Source organism: Geotrypetes seraphini, chromosome 3 (assembly GCF_902459505.1).
Source record: "Geotrypetes seraphini chromosome 3, aGeoSer1.1, whole genome shotgun sequence".
In the NCBI taxonomy this organism is placed as follows: domain Eukaryota; kingdom Metazoa; phylum Chordata; class Amphibia; order Gymnophiona; family Dermophiidae; genus Geotrypetes; species Geotrypetes seraphini.
Window position 1 is genome coordinate 44,043,874 of NC_047086.1, and position 20,408 is coordinate 44,064,281.

The window sequence follows — 20,408 nt, forward strand, 5'->3', positions numbered from 1 at the left end:
AGACTTACTGGCCTGTAATTCTCTACTTCCATTTTTATGGAGAGGGACCACATCCGCCCTTCTCCAGTCCTCTGATACTACTCCCGACTGTAGAGACTCGTTGAAAAGGTCAGTGAGCGGAGCTACCAGAACTTCCCTAAGTTCCTTCAGCACCCTCGGATGTACACCATCTGGCCCATCACTTTGTCTACCTTTATTTTAGCTAGCTCCTCACGAACACAACCCTCTGAAAATCAATCAGAGTCTATTACTCCTCCATCCCTATTCACATTTATCTTCTGTGGCCCCCGCTCTTGGCGCTTCAGCCGTGAACACAGAACAGAAATATTTGTTAAGCAATTTGGCCTTTTCTTTATCAGCTTCTACATATTCCTCCCCTTCACCTTTGAGTATTATAATGGCACTTTTGCACTTCCTGTTACTAATTTATTTTAAAAAAAAATGTCTTGTCTCCTTAGTCCAGTGGTTATAATTTTTTTTTTTTTTTTTTTTGAGATATGATAGCAAAGGCCTTCAAGCAGCAACACCACCTTAAAATAGCCAGAGGGCACCAATGTTCAAGGATTATCTTGGATTATAGCAGATAAGGGGAAAGAGTTCATTCTTGATACTGACATCACTTCTTCCCCAAAGGCAGGCTCTTTCGAGGCTCAAGAATTCCTGGGCTAGGTTTCCTGTTGAGTGACTTGAGATCACCAAGGAAGCATAGTGAGGTTATGCTGGGCCCCTTGTTGGTTTTTTGGGGAATGTCCCTTTGACAAGGACTGGGCCCATATTACAGTCATAATGTTGGAAATGTGAGTCAAGACTATGCCTTAGATCTGGTGCTTGCGAAACAAAAAGAGGAGAAAAAAATTCCTCAACACAAAATATGCAGAAAGCAGTGCAACAAAAACACACAGTGCCTGGATGAATACAGGAAAATATATTTAAAAAAAATGTTTATAAGAAAGTCCAGGAATAACTAGAAAGCAATACTATATTGTAGGTGATGTGCAATAGAGTATTAGTATCCAACACAGTTCTTGTTTGTTCAGTACTAGTATCCTCAGGAGTCCATGTGTCCTGAAGACGAATCAATGACATACAAAGCCATGCTCACTGCAGCATGGAAACAGACTGTTCTCACTGCCAACAGCAAACAGATCTGGCGACTCCCATTTCAGAGACTTAGCTATAAAATGTCAATGGTCATTGATGTACTTCATCATCTCCAGGTGGAGCCTGTAAAGGCTGTTCTTCTGAAGCAGCGCAGAGGATGTTACTCTATTTCATGGTGCCAAAGAAAGGGGGGGGGGCTCCTTCAGGCAGATCTTTGACTTCAGTGGTGTCATTGTGGTACTTTGAGTGCTGTGGTCTTGGAAGGAGACATTTCATTTGCTCATTGCCTCTGTTCAGCTGGATGAGTTTCCTTGTTTATGATGGAGGGTCTATCCTTACTGCTAGGGAAGCATTTGTAGTTCCGCACTCTCCTGTTTGGTCTGAAAAGGTGGTGGCGGTGGCGGCGAATGTATCCCAGCACCATTCCAAAGATATCAAGATATACCCCTATCTTGATGACTGACTGATCAGGGCTGATTTCAGAAGTGGAGTCTAGAATGGCCACCTCCCCAGGTGAGAAAACAAACAGAAAATCCACCAAAGAGTTCTACAAGAAAAGCAGGGGAGCAAATACAAGGAGAACAATTCTGGAAACGATGATTTGATAGTCTTTTATTCAACCAATTGTAGTATACAAAATGCAATACATAGGCAGCATAGTAAAAGAATTGGGGCACAATTCTTTTACGGTGTTGCCTATGTATTGCATTTTGTATACTGCAATTGGTTGAATAAAAGACTCTTATCAAGATCATTGGTTCCACAGTTGTTCTTGTTTCGTCTCCCCAGGTGATCCATTTCCTGGAAGGCCTAGGCTAGATAGTGAACTGAACACAGCCACTTTTTTCCTTTTCCCAGCAGTTGGAGTAGTTCTGCCTCACTTTTTCCTAAAATGGACAGAATCAGAGCAAGAAATAACTCTTTACTCTGGATTGTATTTGGGCTGTTGGAATTTACCAGAAACACTATGCAGCTGTTTCTTTGACCATAGCAACTTGTTTCTCCTTTGGCAATGTATGTACTAGGTAATTGGCTAACATTCAGTTCTTGTAGCTATGTATGGACTTTATGCTTAGTTCCATAATTCATTCTAAATTTTTACCAAATCCACTATCATTGCATTGAAGAAATAATTGTTTTATCTTAAACTTCATAAGCTTCAATTTGAGAAGTCCTGCCACACAATCAACTACAAACGAGCTTGTTTACTGTCTTACTAATATCATTGAAGAAATAGTGTTTTCATTGTTTTATCTTAAACTGCATAAGCTTCAATTTGAGGAGTTCTGTCACACAATCAACTGCAAATGAGCTGTTTACTATCTTAAAAGAATGGAATCTTCCAGAAAGTCTGTATAATTATTGTCTCCTTAAAAATCAATAGTCTTGGTATACCAGTAGTGAAATGCATGCTGGCTAATTGGTTAGTCTCCTATATTCAGTTTTGTTATGAGCAAACTGGTATCCATATATGTTCTCTTAGGCGTCTGCGGCTGGCATCATGATTTTTTCACTTGTCTGGGTCTTGCCACGTCTGGGTAGGTAGAACTGACATTTCAGCCATCATGCTATGACTTTCTTCAGGATATGATGTGAGGTCTGCAGTTTGTCCTTATATATAGTAGGTCCTCTAACCTGATTGGCTGGGGTTTGAGGTGATTGAGGTAGTAATGTAATGTAATTTATTTCTTATATACCGCTAAACTCCGATTAGGATTCTAAGCGGTTTACAGAAAATAGACAATAGGGTGCATTGAAATTATAAGTAATATAGGTTAACAGAGAAATAAACATTAAAGGATACAATAAAAATAAGATAAATAAAGAATAGGTACTTTGAAATTCCCTTACTGTCCCGAAGGCTCACAATCTAACTGAAGTACCTGGAAAAATAACAATTAACAGTTGAGTAAGAAAAGTAAGAAATAGAAATGGAAGAAAAAATAAGAAAATAAACATTCTAACAAGACTACATTGATCTAAGGACTTTGAAAGGTAGAAAAGAAGTGAGATAGGAATAGCTGCAGAAAGGGGGAACCGTTGAGCAATAGAATTTTGGAGAAATTTAAATGTTAAAAATAAAACAAAACAAGGGGCAAATCAATGAATAAAATTAACAATAAAACATAAACTGAAAAAAAATGAAAATAAAAATCAGAACAGTCGGATTAAAGTCCAGATTGAGATGACTTCACTGCTAGGCTGCCAAATTTCACCAGGTATCATCCGATCCTTGCTAGTAAAGTCCGTTGGTCATGAATTTGAATTTTGGCCAGTCTCCGTCATAAATTTGAAATTTGCGGGAAAGTTCATTGGTCACAGTTTTGAATTTTGGCAGGAAAGTTTGCTGGTACACAAATTTGAATTGTGCTGGGAAAGGCCGTTTGACACAATTTAAAATTCTGCGGGAAAGTCTGTTGGTCAGTTTTTAAATTCTGTCAGAATAGAGGCTGGAAACTTTGAGATGGAGGATGAAAGCATTTGTCCTCTTTCCACGAAATTTCTTTTGGAGAAACGGTTGCCAGGCTTTGTTTATGGAGAGTCCTTTATCTCCATTGAAGGTATTGGGGTGTCTTACTGTCTCTATTGCTTCTTTGTGTCTTCTCAGAATACCCTGAAGAAAGCCACAGCACTATGGCTGAAATGTTAAGTTACACCTACCCAGATGTGGCGAGACCCATAGTAAGGACAACATAAGAACATAAGCAATGCCTCTGCTTGTTTAGACCTAAGGCCCATCGTGCCCAGCAGTCCGCTCACGCAGCGGCCCAATAGGTCCAGGACCTGTGTAGTAATCCTCTAACTATACCCCTCTATCCCTTTTTCCAGTAGGAAATTGTCCAATCCTTTCTTGAACCCCAGTACCGTGCTCTGCCCATTCCAGGTGTCCACCACACGCTGGGTAAAGAAAAACTTCCTAGCATTTGTTTTGAATCTATCCTCTTTCAACTTTTCCGAATGCCCTCTTGTTCTTTTATGTTCTGAAAGTTTGAAAAATCTGTCCCTCTCTACTCTCTCTATGCCCTTCATGATCTTGTAGGTCTCTATCATGTCTCCTCTGAGTCTCCGCTTTTCCAGGGAGAAGAGCCCCAGTCTCTCCAATCTTTCAGTGTACAAAAGGTTTTCCATGCCCTTAATCATTCTTGTCGTCCTCCTCTGGACCCTCTCAAGTATTGCCATATCCTTCTTAAGGTACGGTGACCAATACTGGACACAGTACTCCAGGTGCGGGCGCACCATTGCCCTATACAACGGCAGGATGACTTCTTTCGTTCTGGTCGTAATACCCTTCTTAATAATACCCAACATTCTGTTTGCCTTCTTCGAGGCTGCTGCGCATTGTGCCATTGGCTTCATTGTTGTGCCCACCAGCACACCCAAATCTCTTTCAAGGTTACTTCCCATTAATACTAACCCCCCCATTTGGTAGCTGAACATCACAAAGGAATCCAACGAAAACTGCAGTATCACCAGCCAAAGCAAAAACAAAAAACAAACTGCAGACTCCTATGTACCAGATGCAGGCAATGTTTATTATACCAAATATTTTATGCAGTTAAAAATACTACCTTATAACAAACCAAGAGATCTGACACGGTCCGTGTTTCGGAAAACACTCCTTCCTCAGAAGTCCATGGTTGCTAAGGTATAAAGTAAACCGCAATAAAAGGTATAAAATAGCCGTCTGTATGGTATCCTCCACTTAGAGTGTGGACGCAAAACTAGTAAAACATAGTATCCACATAATATCCATATAATTAGTACAATTAAACCTCATCAAATAGTAGCAACTGTTGGCACCATCTCTTTTAAAATCTGCTTCACAGTTATGCAAAATAGGTACTTGCTCCTTGTCTTCACTTCATACTGCTACTGGGGTCAGAGCATTTCACAATTTGTGTGCCTGATTTACCGTATTTTCACGTAGATAACGCGCACCTTTGTAAAACGCGCACACGGGTATAGCGCGCGAAAAACACAAATTTATGTACAGAAATTTTTATATACCGCGCACACCCGTATACCGCGCAAGCTGCCTGATTGCATGCTTCCCGTCACCACCCGACTCTCCTCTGGCCACCCCGACTCTCCTTTCGCCCGCCCCGACTCTCCTATCCCACTTGAAGTCCTGTCCCCACCCTGAAAGCCTGATGCCCCCCCCGACGTCCGATTCACCCCCCCCCCCCGCAGGACTGCTCGCACCCCCACCCAGAAGGACCGCTCGCACGCACTCCCACCCCCACAGCCTCCCGACCCCCCCCATCATGTAGATGCTCCTACCGGTGTCCTGCTGCTTCCTCTTGGCGGTCCCGACTCCCCGACACGATCGGGGCAAGAGGGAGCTCAAGCCCTCTTGCCCCAGCCAACCGCGGCACCCCCGACACGATCGGGGCAAGAGGGAGCTCAAGCCCACTTGCCCCAGCCAACCGCGGCACCCCCGACACGATCGGGGCAAGAGGGAGCACAAGCCCTCTTGCCCCCCCGACTCCCCGACACGATCGAGGCAAAAGGGAGGCCAAGCCCTCTTGCCCCACCGACTCCCCAATTCCCCGACAATATCGGGCCAGGAGGGAGCCCAAGTCCTCCTGGCCCTGGCGACCCCCCCCCGGTAGTTGTTCGGGCCAGGAGGGAGCCCAAGTCCTCCTGGCCCTGGCGACCCCCCCCCCCCCCCGCTAGTTGTTCGGGCCAGGAGGGAGCCCAAACCCTCCTGGTCACAACGACCCCCTACCCCCACCCCGCACTACATTACGGGCAGGAGGGATCCCAGGCCCTCCTGCCCTCGACGCAAACCCCCCTTCCCCCAACGACCGCCCCCCCAAGAACCTCCGACCGCCCCCCCCAGCCGACCCGCGACCCCCCTGGCTGACCCCCACGACACCCCCACCCCCCTTCCCCGTACCTTTGTGTAGTTGGCCGGACAGACGGGAGCCAAACCCGCCTGTCCGGCAGGCAGTCAACGACGGAATGAGGCCGGATTGGCCCATCCATCCCAAAGCTCCGCCTACTGGTGGGGCCTAAGGCGCCTGGGCCAATCAGAGTAGGCCCGGGAGCCTTAGGTCCCTCCTGGGGGCAGGGCCTTGGGCACATGGTCGGGTTGGCTCCCGTCTGTCCAGCCAACTACACAAAGGTACGGGGAAGGGGGGTGGGGGTGTCGTGGGGGTCGGCCAGGGGGGTCCCGGGTCGGCTGGGGGGGCGGTCGGAGGTTCTTGGGGGGAGGGGGGTTTGCGTCGAGGGCAGGAGGGCCTGGGATCCCTCCTGCCCGTAATGTAGTGCGGGGTGGGGGTAGGGGGTCGCCGTGGCCAGGAGGGTTTGGGCTCCCTCCTGGCCCGAACAACTAACGGGGGGGGGAGGGTCGCCAGAGCCAGGAGGGTTTGGGCTCCCTCCTGGCCCGAACAACTAACGGGGGGGGGGGGAGGGTCGCCAGAGCCAGGAGGGCTTGGGCTCCCTCCTGGCCCGATATTGTCGGGGAGTTGGGGAGTCGGCGGGGCAAGAGGGCTTGGGCTCCCTCTTGCCCCGATCGTGTCGGGGAGTCGGCGGGGCAAGAGGGCTTAACGTCAGAGAAAGGGTGGGACCGCCAAGAGGAAGCAGCAGGACACCGGTAGGAGCTTCTACATGATGGGGGGTGGGGGTTGGGAGGATGTGGGGGTGCGAGTGGTCCTTCAGGATGGGGGTGCATGCGAGCGGTCCTTCGGGGTGGGGGTGCGAGCGGTCCTGCGGGGGGGGGGGGGCATCAGGCTTTCAGGGTGGGGACAGGACTTCAAGGGGGAGAGGAGAGTCGGGGCGGGTGAAAGGAGAGTCGGGGTGGCCAGAGGAGAGTCAGGGCGGGCGAAAGGAGAGTCGGGCAGCATGCGCGGTATACGGGTGTGCGCGGTATACAAAAATTTTTTAAACATATATTTCGGTTTCCCGCGCGCTATACCCGTGTGCGCATTTTACATGGGTGCGCGTTATCTACGTGAAAATACGGTACAGCTGTATGAAATTTTATAAATAGTCTAGCCTGTCCTGCATCAATAACTTAAAAATCAACATCTTTCACAGAATAAATAAGGAGTGGAAGAGTGGCCTAATGGTTAAGGCAGTAGACTTTGATCCTAGGGAACTGGGTTTAATTCGGGTTTAATTCCCACTGCAGTTCCTTGGGTAAGTCACCTAACAATCTATCGCTCCAGGTATAAAAACAGAGTGAGAGCCCAGGGACAGGGAAAGTACCTGATATAATGTGTACAGTGCTGTGTATGTCTAGTAGCGCTATAATAATGATTATTATTAGTAGTAAGTAATATATAATTTGACATGTAAAACTATCATACTGACATTTGTAATGTGATGTGTGAAGCTGTCCTACTGACATGGGTGAGTTTACATCAAACATCTCCACTGATAACAAAATACTTTTAACAGGATTGTGTATTGATGCATTTTATTCTTTAGGGTTCTGATGATTGCCTTGTGAAAATCTGGGCAACAGATGATGGCAGGTTGTTGGCCACATTAAGAGGGCATGCAGCTGAAATTTCTGACATGGCAGTCAACTATGAGAACACTATGATTGCTGCTGGAAGTTGTGATAAAATGATTAGAGTGTGGTGTCTCCGAACATGTGCACCCCTGGCTGTTTTGCAAGGTCATAGTGCATCTATAACATCTTTACAGGTAATATTTTTTTTATTTTGTAAGTGATGCATATTATTTTGAGGTTTCTTATTTTGGAATTAGTAATCTGAAAATGAACCATAGTTGTATATTGCTATGTGTTTAAGTTTCCTTGTGTTGTTTGTTCCCAATGTGGTCATCGAAACATGGTTGCTACTTGGACTATGTTTAGTAGTAGCATTAAGTTTGGTGCCTGTGTGAGTTCATGAATATTTTCAGGTCTTGCCCCCTCCCCCAATCCTGTAAGGGCTTTCTTGTTAGACTGGAAACCCCAAAAGAGCACTGGTATCTGTGAACACACAATGATGCAGGGTCTTGTAGTTGACTGTTGCTTTAATGCTAGGATAAGTAGGGAGGAAGAAGTGACTGAGGGCCCAGATTCTCAAAACTTTAACACCATCGCTAAACTGTTTTCCGGCAGTTTAGCAGCGGTTTATCAAAACGGATTATATCTGTCATTAGCAAGATTTCTAGCAATCTCCAACACAGATATGCAAATGGGCTCTTCAACATTTATTCATCTCGGGTCATGTGGCTGACTTATTAAAATGGAATTATACAATACCTTAGTTTGTAAACATCCTCAAGATCATAGCGCTTTGAGTGTCAGCATTCTTACAATTCCTGTAGCATATTGTCCCCTCTTCCCACGGTATTCCTTTTTTAAATTCTTTATTCATTTTCAATCTTACATCAAATGTACAAACATTAAAACAATACAATTAAATACATCACTTGACAATCTTTCTATTTTATCTTATAATACATAAAATTACCACCCTCCCCTCCCATCACTCCTTCTATTATTTTCCCAATATGAATATTTCTTTTTTTTTAAATCATTTTTATTAGTGAGTCAACAAGAGAAACAAGCTGGTGGAACTCATTATGTCACATATATAAAATGGAAAGAACAATAGCTAAACAACAAGGGAATTATAAGAATTTTAATAAAATTTGGGAGCTATTAATTTCTTATTGTAATGAGTAAATACCATTTTCTATTGAAATATACACAATCTAATGTTAGGAGGCTTTATATATTAATATTCTTCCCATGGTATTCCTATTTGAAAAAGAACACCAGTGAAGTTAAAGGTACAGGAACATGAGCGCTCACTTTCACTTAAGTTCAGTGCACAATGTAGTGACCTTGTTAAAGCTATGGGGGAAGAGGATCAAGTGTTAGTTAGTCCAGTGTTTTTCAACCGCTGTTCCGCGGCACACTAGTGTGCCGCGAGATGTTGCCTGGTGTGCCGTACGGTGCAGACACTGATTAGGCCTCAGGCCGGGTCCCGCACGCGCTCCCATGAGACTCCCTCGGTCCCCGCTGCTGTTCAGTTTCGATCTTCTGCTCTGACGCAACCGGAAACAGGAAGTTGCAGCAGAGCAGAAGATTGAACACTGAGCAGCCGCGCGTGCGCGACTCTTTGGGAAAGCGTGCATGTCGCCGAAAAACAAAACCTACAAACTAAGGTGAGGCGAAGGGAGAGAGCTGGCTAAACAGTAGGATCGATTGGGCAGGCGAGTGGTGGCTGCGGGGACCGTGCGATCGCTCGTGTTCCCGGCTCAAATTGGAAGGAGGGAGTGAAAGGGAAAAGGATTCTGGGCCAAGGGGATGAAGACGGAAAGAAAAACCCACAGCAGGAAAGAAAGGGAAGGACAGGCAGGTGAGCCAGATGCTAGAAGCAGGGGGGGGGAAGAAAGAGGGAAAAAAGCTAGATGGGGTTGAAAAGAAGAGACACACTGGTATGGAAGAGGAAGATAGGGGAAATCTGGACACAGGAAGGTAACAGAAAGAGGGGAAATTATGTGCATGGGGCATAGGGACAGAGACATAAAGGGGACATGCCATGGGGATGGTATATGGACACAGGGGGGGGCAATGACAGATACATAGGGGAGATATTAGAAATGGAGAAAATAGGAGCACAGAAGCGAGATGGTTTGTGGGGATGGGACAGGGACCGAGCTCGCAGGCTCCAGTGGCTTGCACAAATTACATTGTAACGTGCCATGAAAATAAGAGGGAGGAAGGTAGATAGATAAGCCATGTGAGAGGAGCTGAAGGGTAGTAGAAAGGAACAGATGGTAAAGGAGGGAGGGAAGGGTGGTGGTGGAAAGGAATAGGACAGACATTGAAGGAGAGTGGAGAGGAACAGACCCCGAAGGGAAATGTGGAAGACAGAGTGGGAAGAAGACAGATGCCAGACTATGGGGGAGCGGAGGGAAGAAGATGGGTGCTAGACCAATTGGGGGGGGGGTGTGAAGGGAGAGGCACAGTAACAGCAAATGGAAGACGTAGAGAGAAGACACACAGTGGATGGAAGGAATTGAATGAGAAGATGTGGAAAGCAGAAACCAGACAACAAAGGTAGAAAAAAAAATTATATTTATTTATTTATTTTTTGCTTTAGGATAAAATAGTATATTAGTTGTGTTGATAAAAATTTATAAACAAAGCCCTGCCAGCTGAACATCTCTTTCTCTAGTTCAGCAGCAGGAACTTTGATTTATAAGAAAGGAATAAGCTAAATATTACAGTACTAAGGCTTATATGGATGCAGCGGGGTCGGTGACGGGGCGGTGAATGGGATGGCAGTGGCGGTGACGGGGCGGTGAAAGGGATGGCGGTGACGGTGACGGTGACGGGGCGGTGAAGGGAACGGCTGTTGACAAAGAGCTATGTGTGTGTCTTTCTTCGATTCCAGCCAGAATATCAGCTTTGTGTTCAGCCAAACAGGCCCAGGTTTCGCACTGAATAAAGTATTTTATAATTTTTCACTATTCTGTTTACTTAATATTTCATAATAAAGTAATTATAAAATACTTTCTTTGTGTTTATTTGATTCCTATTCAAGAGAATTACTTTATATATAGTCAATATAGGTACAGAGTTAAATTTCTTAACATTTTCTAATGGTGGTGTGCCTTGTGATTTTTTTCATGAAACAAGTGTGGCTTTGCCCAAAAAAGGTTGAAAAACACTGAGTTAGTCTGTTTCTTTCTTTCTCTCTCTTTTCTTTCTCACTCTTTCTTTCTCTTTCTTTTTCATGGAGGTGTCTCTTGTGTCCTGCTTGCATCTTGGAAAGATTTCACTAAGAGTTCATATAATTTTAAGTTGATGAGGTTTGTTATCTTGTGTGATAGCAAGGTTCTTAGCCCTTTCTCTAGTTCTACACAAAAACTGCCTGAATACCTTGTACATCTTTCTATAAATACCAGCTCTGTAAGTGTTCATTTCAGTCCAACTGGAGCTTATCATGTGCAGGGTAAGCTTATCTTTGATCAGCCTTTAGTTCACTTTATGCAGAGCTTGCTGTTAACTAACTCACATCAAGCCTTCTACAGTGTTAGTGGGATCTTGAAGGAAGATTCTCAAAACTTAACATTGCCTTTAACACAGTCACTAAACCTACTCCAGCCGGTTTAGCATGTATGGGCGGATTATCAAAATGGTTTACTGTGGTCTTTTCCAAGCTTTCCAGCAGTCTCTGATTCTGTGCTCAGCAATATTTAAACAAGCACCCTGGGTGATTCTTCTTCATCATTGGGTGATCTCCAGATGTAGTGAACAAAAATCAGCGCCTGGCCTACGGTAGAGAATGACATGGGGAAAAAATTTGTCCCTGTCACCGTCCCATCCCCGCGACCACCCGCCCTTGCAACCACTGTCCCCACCTCATCCCTGCGACCACTGTCCCCGCTCCGTCCCTGTCCCCGCAGCATCCATACAAGCCTCAGTACTGCAATATTTAGCTTATTCCTTCCTTATAAATGAAAGTTCTGGCTGCTGAACTAGAGAAAGAGATGTTCAGCTGGCAGGGCTTTGTTTATAAATTTTTATAACCACAATTAATATACTACTTTATCCTAAAGCTAAATAAATAAATAGAAAATTTTTTTCTACCTTTTGTTGTCTGGTTTCTGCTTCCCTCATCTTCTCTGTGCCTCTCCCTTCATCCCCCACAATTGGTCTGGCACCCATCTTCTTTCCTCCGCTCCCCCTTAGGCTGGCATCTCTGTCTTCTTCCCTTCCAGTGTCTTCTCCACACTCTCTCTTCCCCATTCTCTTCAGCGTCTTCTCCCCACTCTCTGTTCCCCATTTCCCTCCAGCGTCTTCTCCCCACTCTCTGTTCCCCATTTCCCTTCAGCGTCTTCTCCCAATCTCTCTTCCTCATTTCCCTTTAGCATCTTCTCCCCACTCTGTCTTCCCTATATCCTTTCAGTATCTTCTCCCCACTCTGTCTTCCCCATGTCCTTTCAGCGCCTGTTCCTCTCCACCCCACTTCAGCATCTGTTCCTTTCTTCCACCACCCTTCCCATCTCGTCACCTCACCGCCCTTCGGCACCCTTCGAGCGACCCCCCCCCCCTCTCCTGCCTACCTACCTGAATCTATCTATCTCCCTCCCTCCTCTTTACCTTCACAGCGCGTTTTGAGTAACTTCTTCAAAGCCGTCGGAGCCTGCAAACAGTAGCGTGCGTGTGTGGGCGGAAGCTTCTCTTCTGACGCAACTGGAAGTTGCGTCAGAGGAGAAGCTTCCGCCCACACACGTACGCTACTGCTTGCAGGCTCAGACGGCTTTGTGAAAAAGTTACTCAAAACGCGCCACGAAGGTAAGGGGGAGGAAGGGAGATAGAATCTTTTAGGGAGGGAGGGGGGCAGCACGCGATTTGTGACCGCGCACGTTCCCTTCCATAACTGCAGGGACAAGGCCATTCACTGCTCCATGGGGCGGTGGATGGCCTTGTCCCCGTACCTGCAGTGAACACTTCCCCCCCTCACCGTTTTGGCGGGTTACCCGCGATTAGCCACAGGTAACAGCCACCGTGTCATTCTCTGGTATAGGGGTGTCGGTGCTATGCTGGCACTGTGAAAAGCACATCTCTGGTGTGTGCTTTTATTGTGGCTCATGAAAAAATATATATATTTTGTTACAAAATTCACATAAATTATAGTAGTTGTCTTATGTGCTCACTCCTTCCCGCCAAGCACCCCCTCCCCTCAGCAGTGGGAGAGATGCCCACTCTCTCCTACCGCTGCTTTCAAGCAACCCCTCCCAGCAGTGGGATGGATGCCCACTCCCTCCTGCTTCTGCCATCATGCTATTGGTGGCCCCCCTACTCCCCCACACACAGCTTGTTCAAGAAGACTGGTCAGAGGGATGCCTATTCCCTCCAGCCAGCAGGCCTACCTCTTTAAAACGGTGGGCCTAAGGCTCTGATTGGCCTAGGTTGCTTAAGTCCCCTCCTATGGGAGGGTACTTAGGCATCTGGGCTAGTCAGAGCCTTAGGTCCCTCCCTGAGGGGAAGGCCTGCGATTTTGAAGAGGCAGGCCTGCTGGCTGGAGGGAGTAGGCATCCTTCCAACTGGTCTTTGTGAACAAGATAGGAGGGATGGGGGGTCGGGGGTAAGGGGTATAATGGCGAGAGGAAGTGGATATCCCTCCTCCTGCCAGGTGGAAGGGGTAGTGATGTGTTGGGTGGGTTACTTGGTAGCGGTGGGAGTGACATCCCTCCCGCCATCAGGGATGTGTGTGTTGGGTGGGTTGCTTGACGATGGTGGTGGTAGGGATTGGGCATTCCTGCTACCGATCTTTGATTTGGGTTTGTTTGGGGTTTTTTTAGTTTGTGGGTGTATTCTGCACATGTGCTGATCGCTATCACTAGCGATCGGCACATGCAAATTTAATGACCCTCTGCAACTCTCTGTGAACTTCGTTTGCATACTTGGTTTTATAAGAATGACTTGCCTTTTTGAAATCGTTACAATAGTGACTGTGATAGCGGCTTGTTGGATTTTACTGCAAACATTAGAGAATCTTCCCTTCAGAGTTTTCCTCACCTAGCTGATGAAATCTCCTTTTGAGTCACTTGATAACTTGTTACCTGAAGTACCTGATCGGGAAGGTCTTATTTTTGGTGGTGGTCTTCTCAGTCTGCAGGGTCAGTGAGCTCCAGGATCTAGTAACTGAATCTATCTTATATATGATTTAATTACAACAGAGTAGTTCTTTAAACACAACCCAAGCTCCTTCCTAAGGTAGTGTTGGAGTTCCATCTTAACCAGTCAGTTGTTTTCCAACTTTCTTCCCCAAAACCCATACCCATCCTGGTGAAAGAGCACTGCGCACTTTGAACTGCAAGAGAATTTTCACCTATCTAGAGTAAACTAAAGCCCATTGACAGTCTCTCCCAGCTTTTGTTTCTTTAGACCTTAAAAGGATTGGGGCAGCTATTGGTAAACACATTTTGTCCAGTTGCCTAGCAGATTGCATTTGTTTGGTCAGTCCTTTAGCTTTTGAGATCTACAGTAGAAACCAACTCCATTCCCCTAGGCCCATCTTTCTGTACCAGGCTGTTCCTTTAAAAACAAGGCTAAAGAAAATTCCTATGCCTTGCTTGTTGAAGATCACTCCATTCCCTCTTTTCAAATTATTATTATTATTATAATTACAGTATTGATTAAAAAAAAAAAAAAATTCAGACGACTTGGGAGCTAAGGAGTCCCATATTTGAGAATGTGATGTTCTGCCTGTCTTGGAGAAAGTGAAGTTACTCAGCTTCAATAGATATTCTCTGAGCACAGAAGGACCCACATGCTCATATCCACTTACCTTCCCTAGGAGTTGTATTTTATAAGCTGTTATATTAGACTGCATTGGTCCTGCACGATGATGGCTGGCAGGAAGGTACACTTGTGCGGTGGATACTGTCAATGGCTTTTAAGGTTGTGAACACTGGGAGGGGGTCTCCATGCTGTGCTCCATCAGATGATGTCACCCATATGTGACATCATCTGACAATTTGTCCTCTTGTCTTTGGAGAATATCTGCTACAGTGAGTAACTTTGCTGTATTTACTCATACATTATAAGAGTATTGTATGTTAGATTGACATTAAATTATAATAGTAGATTTAGTTGGTCGCTGGAGCTGGAATATGATCAGCAGTGACCTGTTTAAAGAGAAAGTTAAGTGGACAATTGGAGTTTGGTTTGCATTTCTACTTGAAGAGCTGTCTGTCCTGCACTGCTTGCTCTATTGGCTTTGGTTGGGAGTGGGGTACAAATTGTTCACATGTACAGAGAGATAAGCTGGCAGAACATGGTATGAGCACCAGAAGCTAGAAAAATGATTGTTTATGGAGAGTGAGGAGCAGTGGTATCTAAAGTTTTGAAATACTTTGAAGTCCAAGAACTTGGTGAGCAATTGTATTTTAAGTTACACCAGTTTTCTTCTGGGGTGGAGCCATTCTCACAGTATGAGCCTTGATATTAGTATACAGTGGTGCCTCACACAACGAACTTAATTCGTTCCAGGAGCAAGTTTGTTATGCGAAAAGTTCGTTATGTGAAACGCGTTTTCCCATAACAATACATGTTAAAAAAAATAATTCGTTCTGTAGCATAAAATATGCTAAGATGACATAAAAAAAGATAAATTTATCTTGTTAGAGCTGTTAGCATGATATAGAGGGGATATATGTGAAGGGGAGGGGAGACAGGGGTTTTGTTGATCCTTGCTGTGTATTATAATCACCCCCCACATACTCCCCAGTACCTTTTTTAATTCCTCCCATCTTTCCCAGCCAGTGGCGTACAGGCCAGAAGCGCAGAGATCAGGAGCAATTCCTCTGCACGCCTGTGTGGGCCCATGCCGATCTCCGAATGGCTGCAGTTAGTTCTTGTGAGTCCCGCGAGAGCTGGCTGCAGTTAGTTCTTGTGAGTCCCGCGAGAGCTGACTGCAGCCATTCAGAGATCAGCGCAGGCCCAGGCAGTAGCACAGAAGGCTTGCTCTTGATCTCTGTCTGCGCTTCTGGCTGGGAAATTTGCTAGACCACCAGTTCGAGTGAGCGGGTGAGATTAAAGTTGCAGCAGTGGTGGCTTTTTAAAAAAAATATGTGGCGGCGGGGGGAGGTTTAAAAATATGCGGTGGCGGGGGGAGGTTTAAAAATATGCGGTGGCGGGGGGAGGTTTAAAAATATGCAGCAGCGGCGGCAGGGGGGTTTAAAATATGCAGCAGCGGCGGCAGGGGGGGTTTAAAATATGCAGCAGCGGCGGCAGGGGGGTTTAAAATATGTAGCGCCACTGCACAGGGAGCCAGGCGGAGAGAGGGCAGTTAAGCGATGCAGCTCGGGCGACTTCGTTGTGTGAAACGAAGTTCGTTGTGGGAAGCAAGACCTGAAGTTCGTTGTGCGCAGCGTTCGCTGTGCGAGGCGTCCGTTATGCGAGGCACCACTGTAGTTCATACTGCAAGATTAGCTTCAAGATGGGGATGCAAATGCAAAAAATTGACTCTGGGTGCCACAGCCTTGCCATTTTCAAATTCTAGCTTATCTTTTACTGCAGTAGTTAATCTGCTTGATGAAAAACTTGACATGTTTGCCATCTGCTGCTGTTATAAACTGTCCCTTTCTGTTACGTCCCTTCTGGATTCAGTACGCTAGGGGTTCAATCCCTTCCCACAATCTGGGAGTTGCAGAAATCCAAACACTTTTCTGAGCATGTGCTCCTCCTACCTTACAGAGAGAGTTAGAGCCCCCTACAGTTTCAATTTCTGCAAGCAATCCATGCAGAAATCTTCTGCATCGTTTTTTTTATTTTATTCACTTAAAGTTGTCTTTTTTGGTGACATGAGTGCCATGACATCCATTTGTGTTGGTCTTCTGTCAGAGGAAAATGCACAGTCCCGCAGAGCCGAAGTGCTGCTTCACAGAGAAGCTTTGGTGGACCTGTGGAGCCAGTCTATGTGCCACCCTTCTTGTACATGGGGTCCGTTTCCCTGGGAGTTTACTTGCCCTCTGATCTTGTCAAGGGTTTAAGCGCAGGCTGTATGTGTCCTTAGTAAAAGTCCCTCCGGGTTTTAGGGTGCAGGCTGCGTTCCCTTCCCCTGGTCAGAGGATACAGTCGGAGTCTGTCTGACTGGCAGTCCGAAGATCTTCAAGTTTGGCCATTTGGAGCAGTTTATGATACAGAAAATCCATTCCTCTATTCAGCTACAGTGTAACAGAGCTAAGAGGCAGGCACTCCACAGAGTATATGTACACCTCCATTATTTCCTATGGGAGCTTTGGGGGTGGTCTGTGGAACACAGTAAAACTCATTTTTCAGAGTTTCTAAGGGTAGGGTTCAGGTCTCCCACCTCCCCAAACCCCAAATTGTGATTTTTTTTAATTTTTGGATTTTCTTTATTTTTGCCGTTTTTGACACAAATTTGTTGGTGGTGGTTATCTTGGATTTTTATTGATCTTTTTTTTCAAAGTTTATTTTCTGCCTCAAAATCCCTCAACATTGTTAAAAATAGTTAAAAATAATTTGGGATGGACTCAGCCCCTAATCTGTTGAATGTGTGTATAGATTGGTACCGGATCAGCGACCATGTACTGCATGCTACAGTGTGCTGGGGGAGGGAGTGGGAGCTCTGGGTTTTGCCTCTTCCGGGTCCTCAAGAGCTGGGGAGCTGAGTTGGGTCTGTGATTTTGGAAAAAAGTCTAACCCAGAGGTCATTTTGGAGTCTAGCAACAAATGCCTGCTTTCCAAGTTTAGGGTCTCCTTTGCCGATGTGCGGGCACCTCAGTAGAGCTCGGCAGTGGCCACGGGGTATGAATTTTTCCTGGACTTTCTTTGGCTCCTCTGGAAAGTGTATGCTTCAGATCCAGATTGTTTGACGCAGCAGGCGCAGCTTCAGAAATGTCACTGATTGTTCTCCTTCCACTAGGTCTCTGAGATGCCTATTATATCTACCTCATTATTCAGTGCTATATACTCTAATTTTCCTATTTTAGTTGTTTAGCTTCTAAAATTTGTATACAATTTGAGCCCTTTCAGGTACCTCAGTGCCATTTCTGAAGCTGTACTGGAGACACAGTGCTTTGTAGCGCGAGGGAGCGCTGTTGAACTGTTTCAGACCCCTGACCCAGCCTTGACTGGCGAAACAGGGATTCTTCAAATGATTGCAGGACTGTGAGAGTTTATAGGACAGTGCTATGAAATGAAAGTTTGTACCCTGTAAATTTCTACACTGTTTAACGTTTTTGCTCTGCATGTCTTTATGCATACTTTTGAAGTTCATGCTGTAGAACAGCACGAGCTGATAAGTGGAATTTTTTAAAGACCTATGAAGCTATAACTGAGGTCTTTTTTCTCTACAGTGGGCATGGTATTGCTTAGCTTCAAACTCTTTCATGCAGGGAAGCCTTTCATCGACTTACAGATGCAGGAATTGTTCTCCGTACTTTACCTTCATTTCTAATAAAGGTGGTTTCCACTTTCCGTGTCAACCAGGAAGTTAGTTTGCCTAGGTTTCATTCCCCTGGTTCAGAGAGAAAGGATCAGATTTTACGTAAATTGGACGTCAAGAGAGGTTTTTGCTCTATTATTTGGAGAGGACTAATGATTTTTGGTTGTCTGATCACCTCTTTGTCCTTACTGCCCCACCTTGGCATAGTAGGTCGGCGTGTAAGACCTCGATTGCCTGTTTGGATTTCTATGGCCATTTCTTTGACTTATATCGCCGGTTTCCCTTAAGGCCCCCTTGACTGTTGCTGCTTTGTGGGCAGAGTCTCACACAATTCACCCAGATGAAATTTGCAGGGCAGCTACCGTTACCCGGTTTTACCGGGTGGATGTGGCGGTTTGCTCTGATGCCGCTTATGGTACCTCAGTGTTGCGGGCAGACTCTTCGGTCCCTCCCTAGATGCTGCCATTGCTTTGGTATGTCACCTAATGTACTGAATCCAGAAAGGTCATAACAGAATGGAAGATTAGTTTTTCTCCTTCGATAATCTTCTTTCTGTTAGTCCCTGGAAGATTCAGTACAGTCCTACCTCTCTGTGTAAGCTCAGTTGTTCTGAATTGCTTGCTTTCTTTGTCCTTAGTTATTTTCCTTATAGGCTTCAGGATCTTCCAGCCAGTAGATGGATTCTGTGGGAAGTTCACTCTTCTGTGAATATGAATATTACCGAAGGCTGTTTCATGTAGGTGCTCATTGCACATAGCAGGTTAGTTCTACATTGTTCCTCAATGTTTTTCTGTGTTGCCTTTTGCCTGTTTATTACTTGGTTTTATGTTTTGCATAGCAGCCCAGGACAGAAATTGTTTGTTGCTGGGAGGTTGCCCCATGCCCCCTTATTTTATCAAGGATTTGTTCCAGTATGTTGTTTGGCTTTGGGACTGAATTGTATAGGGCTCTAATTCTCTCTCTAAGGTAGGAAGAGCACATGCTCAGAAAGCGTTTGGATTTCTGCAACTCCCGGATTGCGGGAAGGGATTGAACACCTAGTACACTGAATCCTCAAGGGACTAACAGAAGATTTTCAAAGGTGACAACCTAATTTTCCATTATTGGTGGCATTTGTATATATGTTATTTATTTCTTAGAATGTTTGCATATTGGTAAAAGTTAACTTTGTTTTGTATTTTACAGTTTTCTCCATTGTGTAGTGGTTCAAAGAGATACCTTTCTTCTACTGGAGCAGATGGCACTATATGTTTTTGGCTCTGGGATGCTGGTACCTTGAAAATAAAGTTAGTCTTAATTTTATTTCATTCATACTTGGTAAAATGATATTTGTATTTTTGTATTATGGTGTTTGCTAAGTTTAATACTAATTTCATAAATCAGAAGAAGAAAATATATTTTTTAAAGTAATTTACTTTGCTGTGCATTGTTTACTATGTCATTTGACACACACATTATCTTCAGTGACTTGGAGATGGTCCAACCAACTCTGTATCATATTTATGAATATCCGATTCTGACTGTATATAAAGTTTGAATTGGTTCCTAAGTGTTCAAATACTTTTAACAGCTATTGGGATGTAGGAATCATTTGTTGGTCCAATCCATTTCACCACATGCACCCTCTGGAATATGCCTTTTTTCTGGTTAGAGTTTTGATTCAAAATTTTTTTTTTTTGAGGCTGGGGAGGAAAGAATATCTATTTTGTTGTAGAGACATTGGGGCATTTCATGTTATTGTCTGATGTCCTCTAAGAGTGCCCCCAGTGGGAGAACTTAAAAGAGCAATCCAACAACAAAACAAACTGTGGACGAAACACAATGCTCTTGACCTTCCTTTATTTCTTCAATCAATGTTAAGAAAAATACCCACGTCAACCATATTAAAAACTAACAGTTGATGTGGATATTTTTCTTAACATTGATTGAAGAAATAAAGGGAAGGTCAAGAGCATTGTGTTTCGTCCACAGTTTGTTTTGTTGTTGGATTGCTCCTTTTTCTGTGGAACATTGAAACTTAAAAGAGCACCAAGCCTGTGACTTTTTAAAGCAGAAAAGGGAAGAATACTTACTGGTGTGATCTGCAAAAGTTGCCTGTGCTGTGGAAACATTGGGATGTGTGGCTGTGGTATTTGACATCATCTAAGAACACTGTAAAGAGCACTATCACCAGAGAAATGAGTGTCAAATATGTGGCCTGTGGTCGCAGAGGAGAGGTACAACTAAAGGCACGACTAGGGTTCTTATGCATCTTTCTGTTGACTGATTTTATTTTTCTTTTTTTTAAGAATTTCCAGATATAGTACTTTTCTTTTTTGAATTGTACTTATGGGTAAGCAGAAGGGGGAAAACTGAATCTGGGACTCTTAGAGCACCCGGAGTCACTGGAGGTATGGGTGAATGGATGAA

At 44.9% G+C, this 20,408-nt stretch overlaps 1 protein-coding gene across 8 annotated transcripts in view; it reads left to right on the forward strand.

The window, feature by feature from the left end:
* PHIP (pleckstrin homology domain interacting protein) overlaps positions 1–20,408 on the forward strand; it is a 603,903-nt gene that overhangs the window by 96,006 nt on the left and 487,489 nt on the right. For all 8 annotated transcript variants that reach the window (XR_004538753.1, XM_033937026.1, XM_033937025.1 and 5 more), the window contains exons 7-8: positions 7,537–7,758; positions 19,185–19,285. Coding sequence is in view for 7 of the 8 variants with exons in the window: in XM_033937026.1 (XP_033792917.1) it covers positions 7,537–7,758; positions 19,185–19,285 (323 nt within the window). In the remaining variant the exon portion in view is untranslated. The remainder of the gene's footprint in view (positions 1–7,536; positions 7,759–19,184; positions 19,286–20,408) is intronic.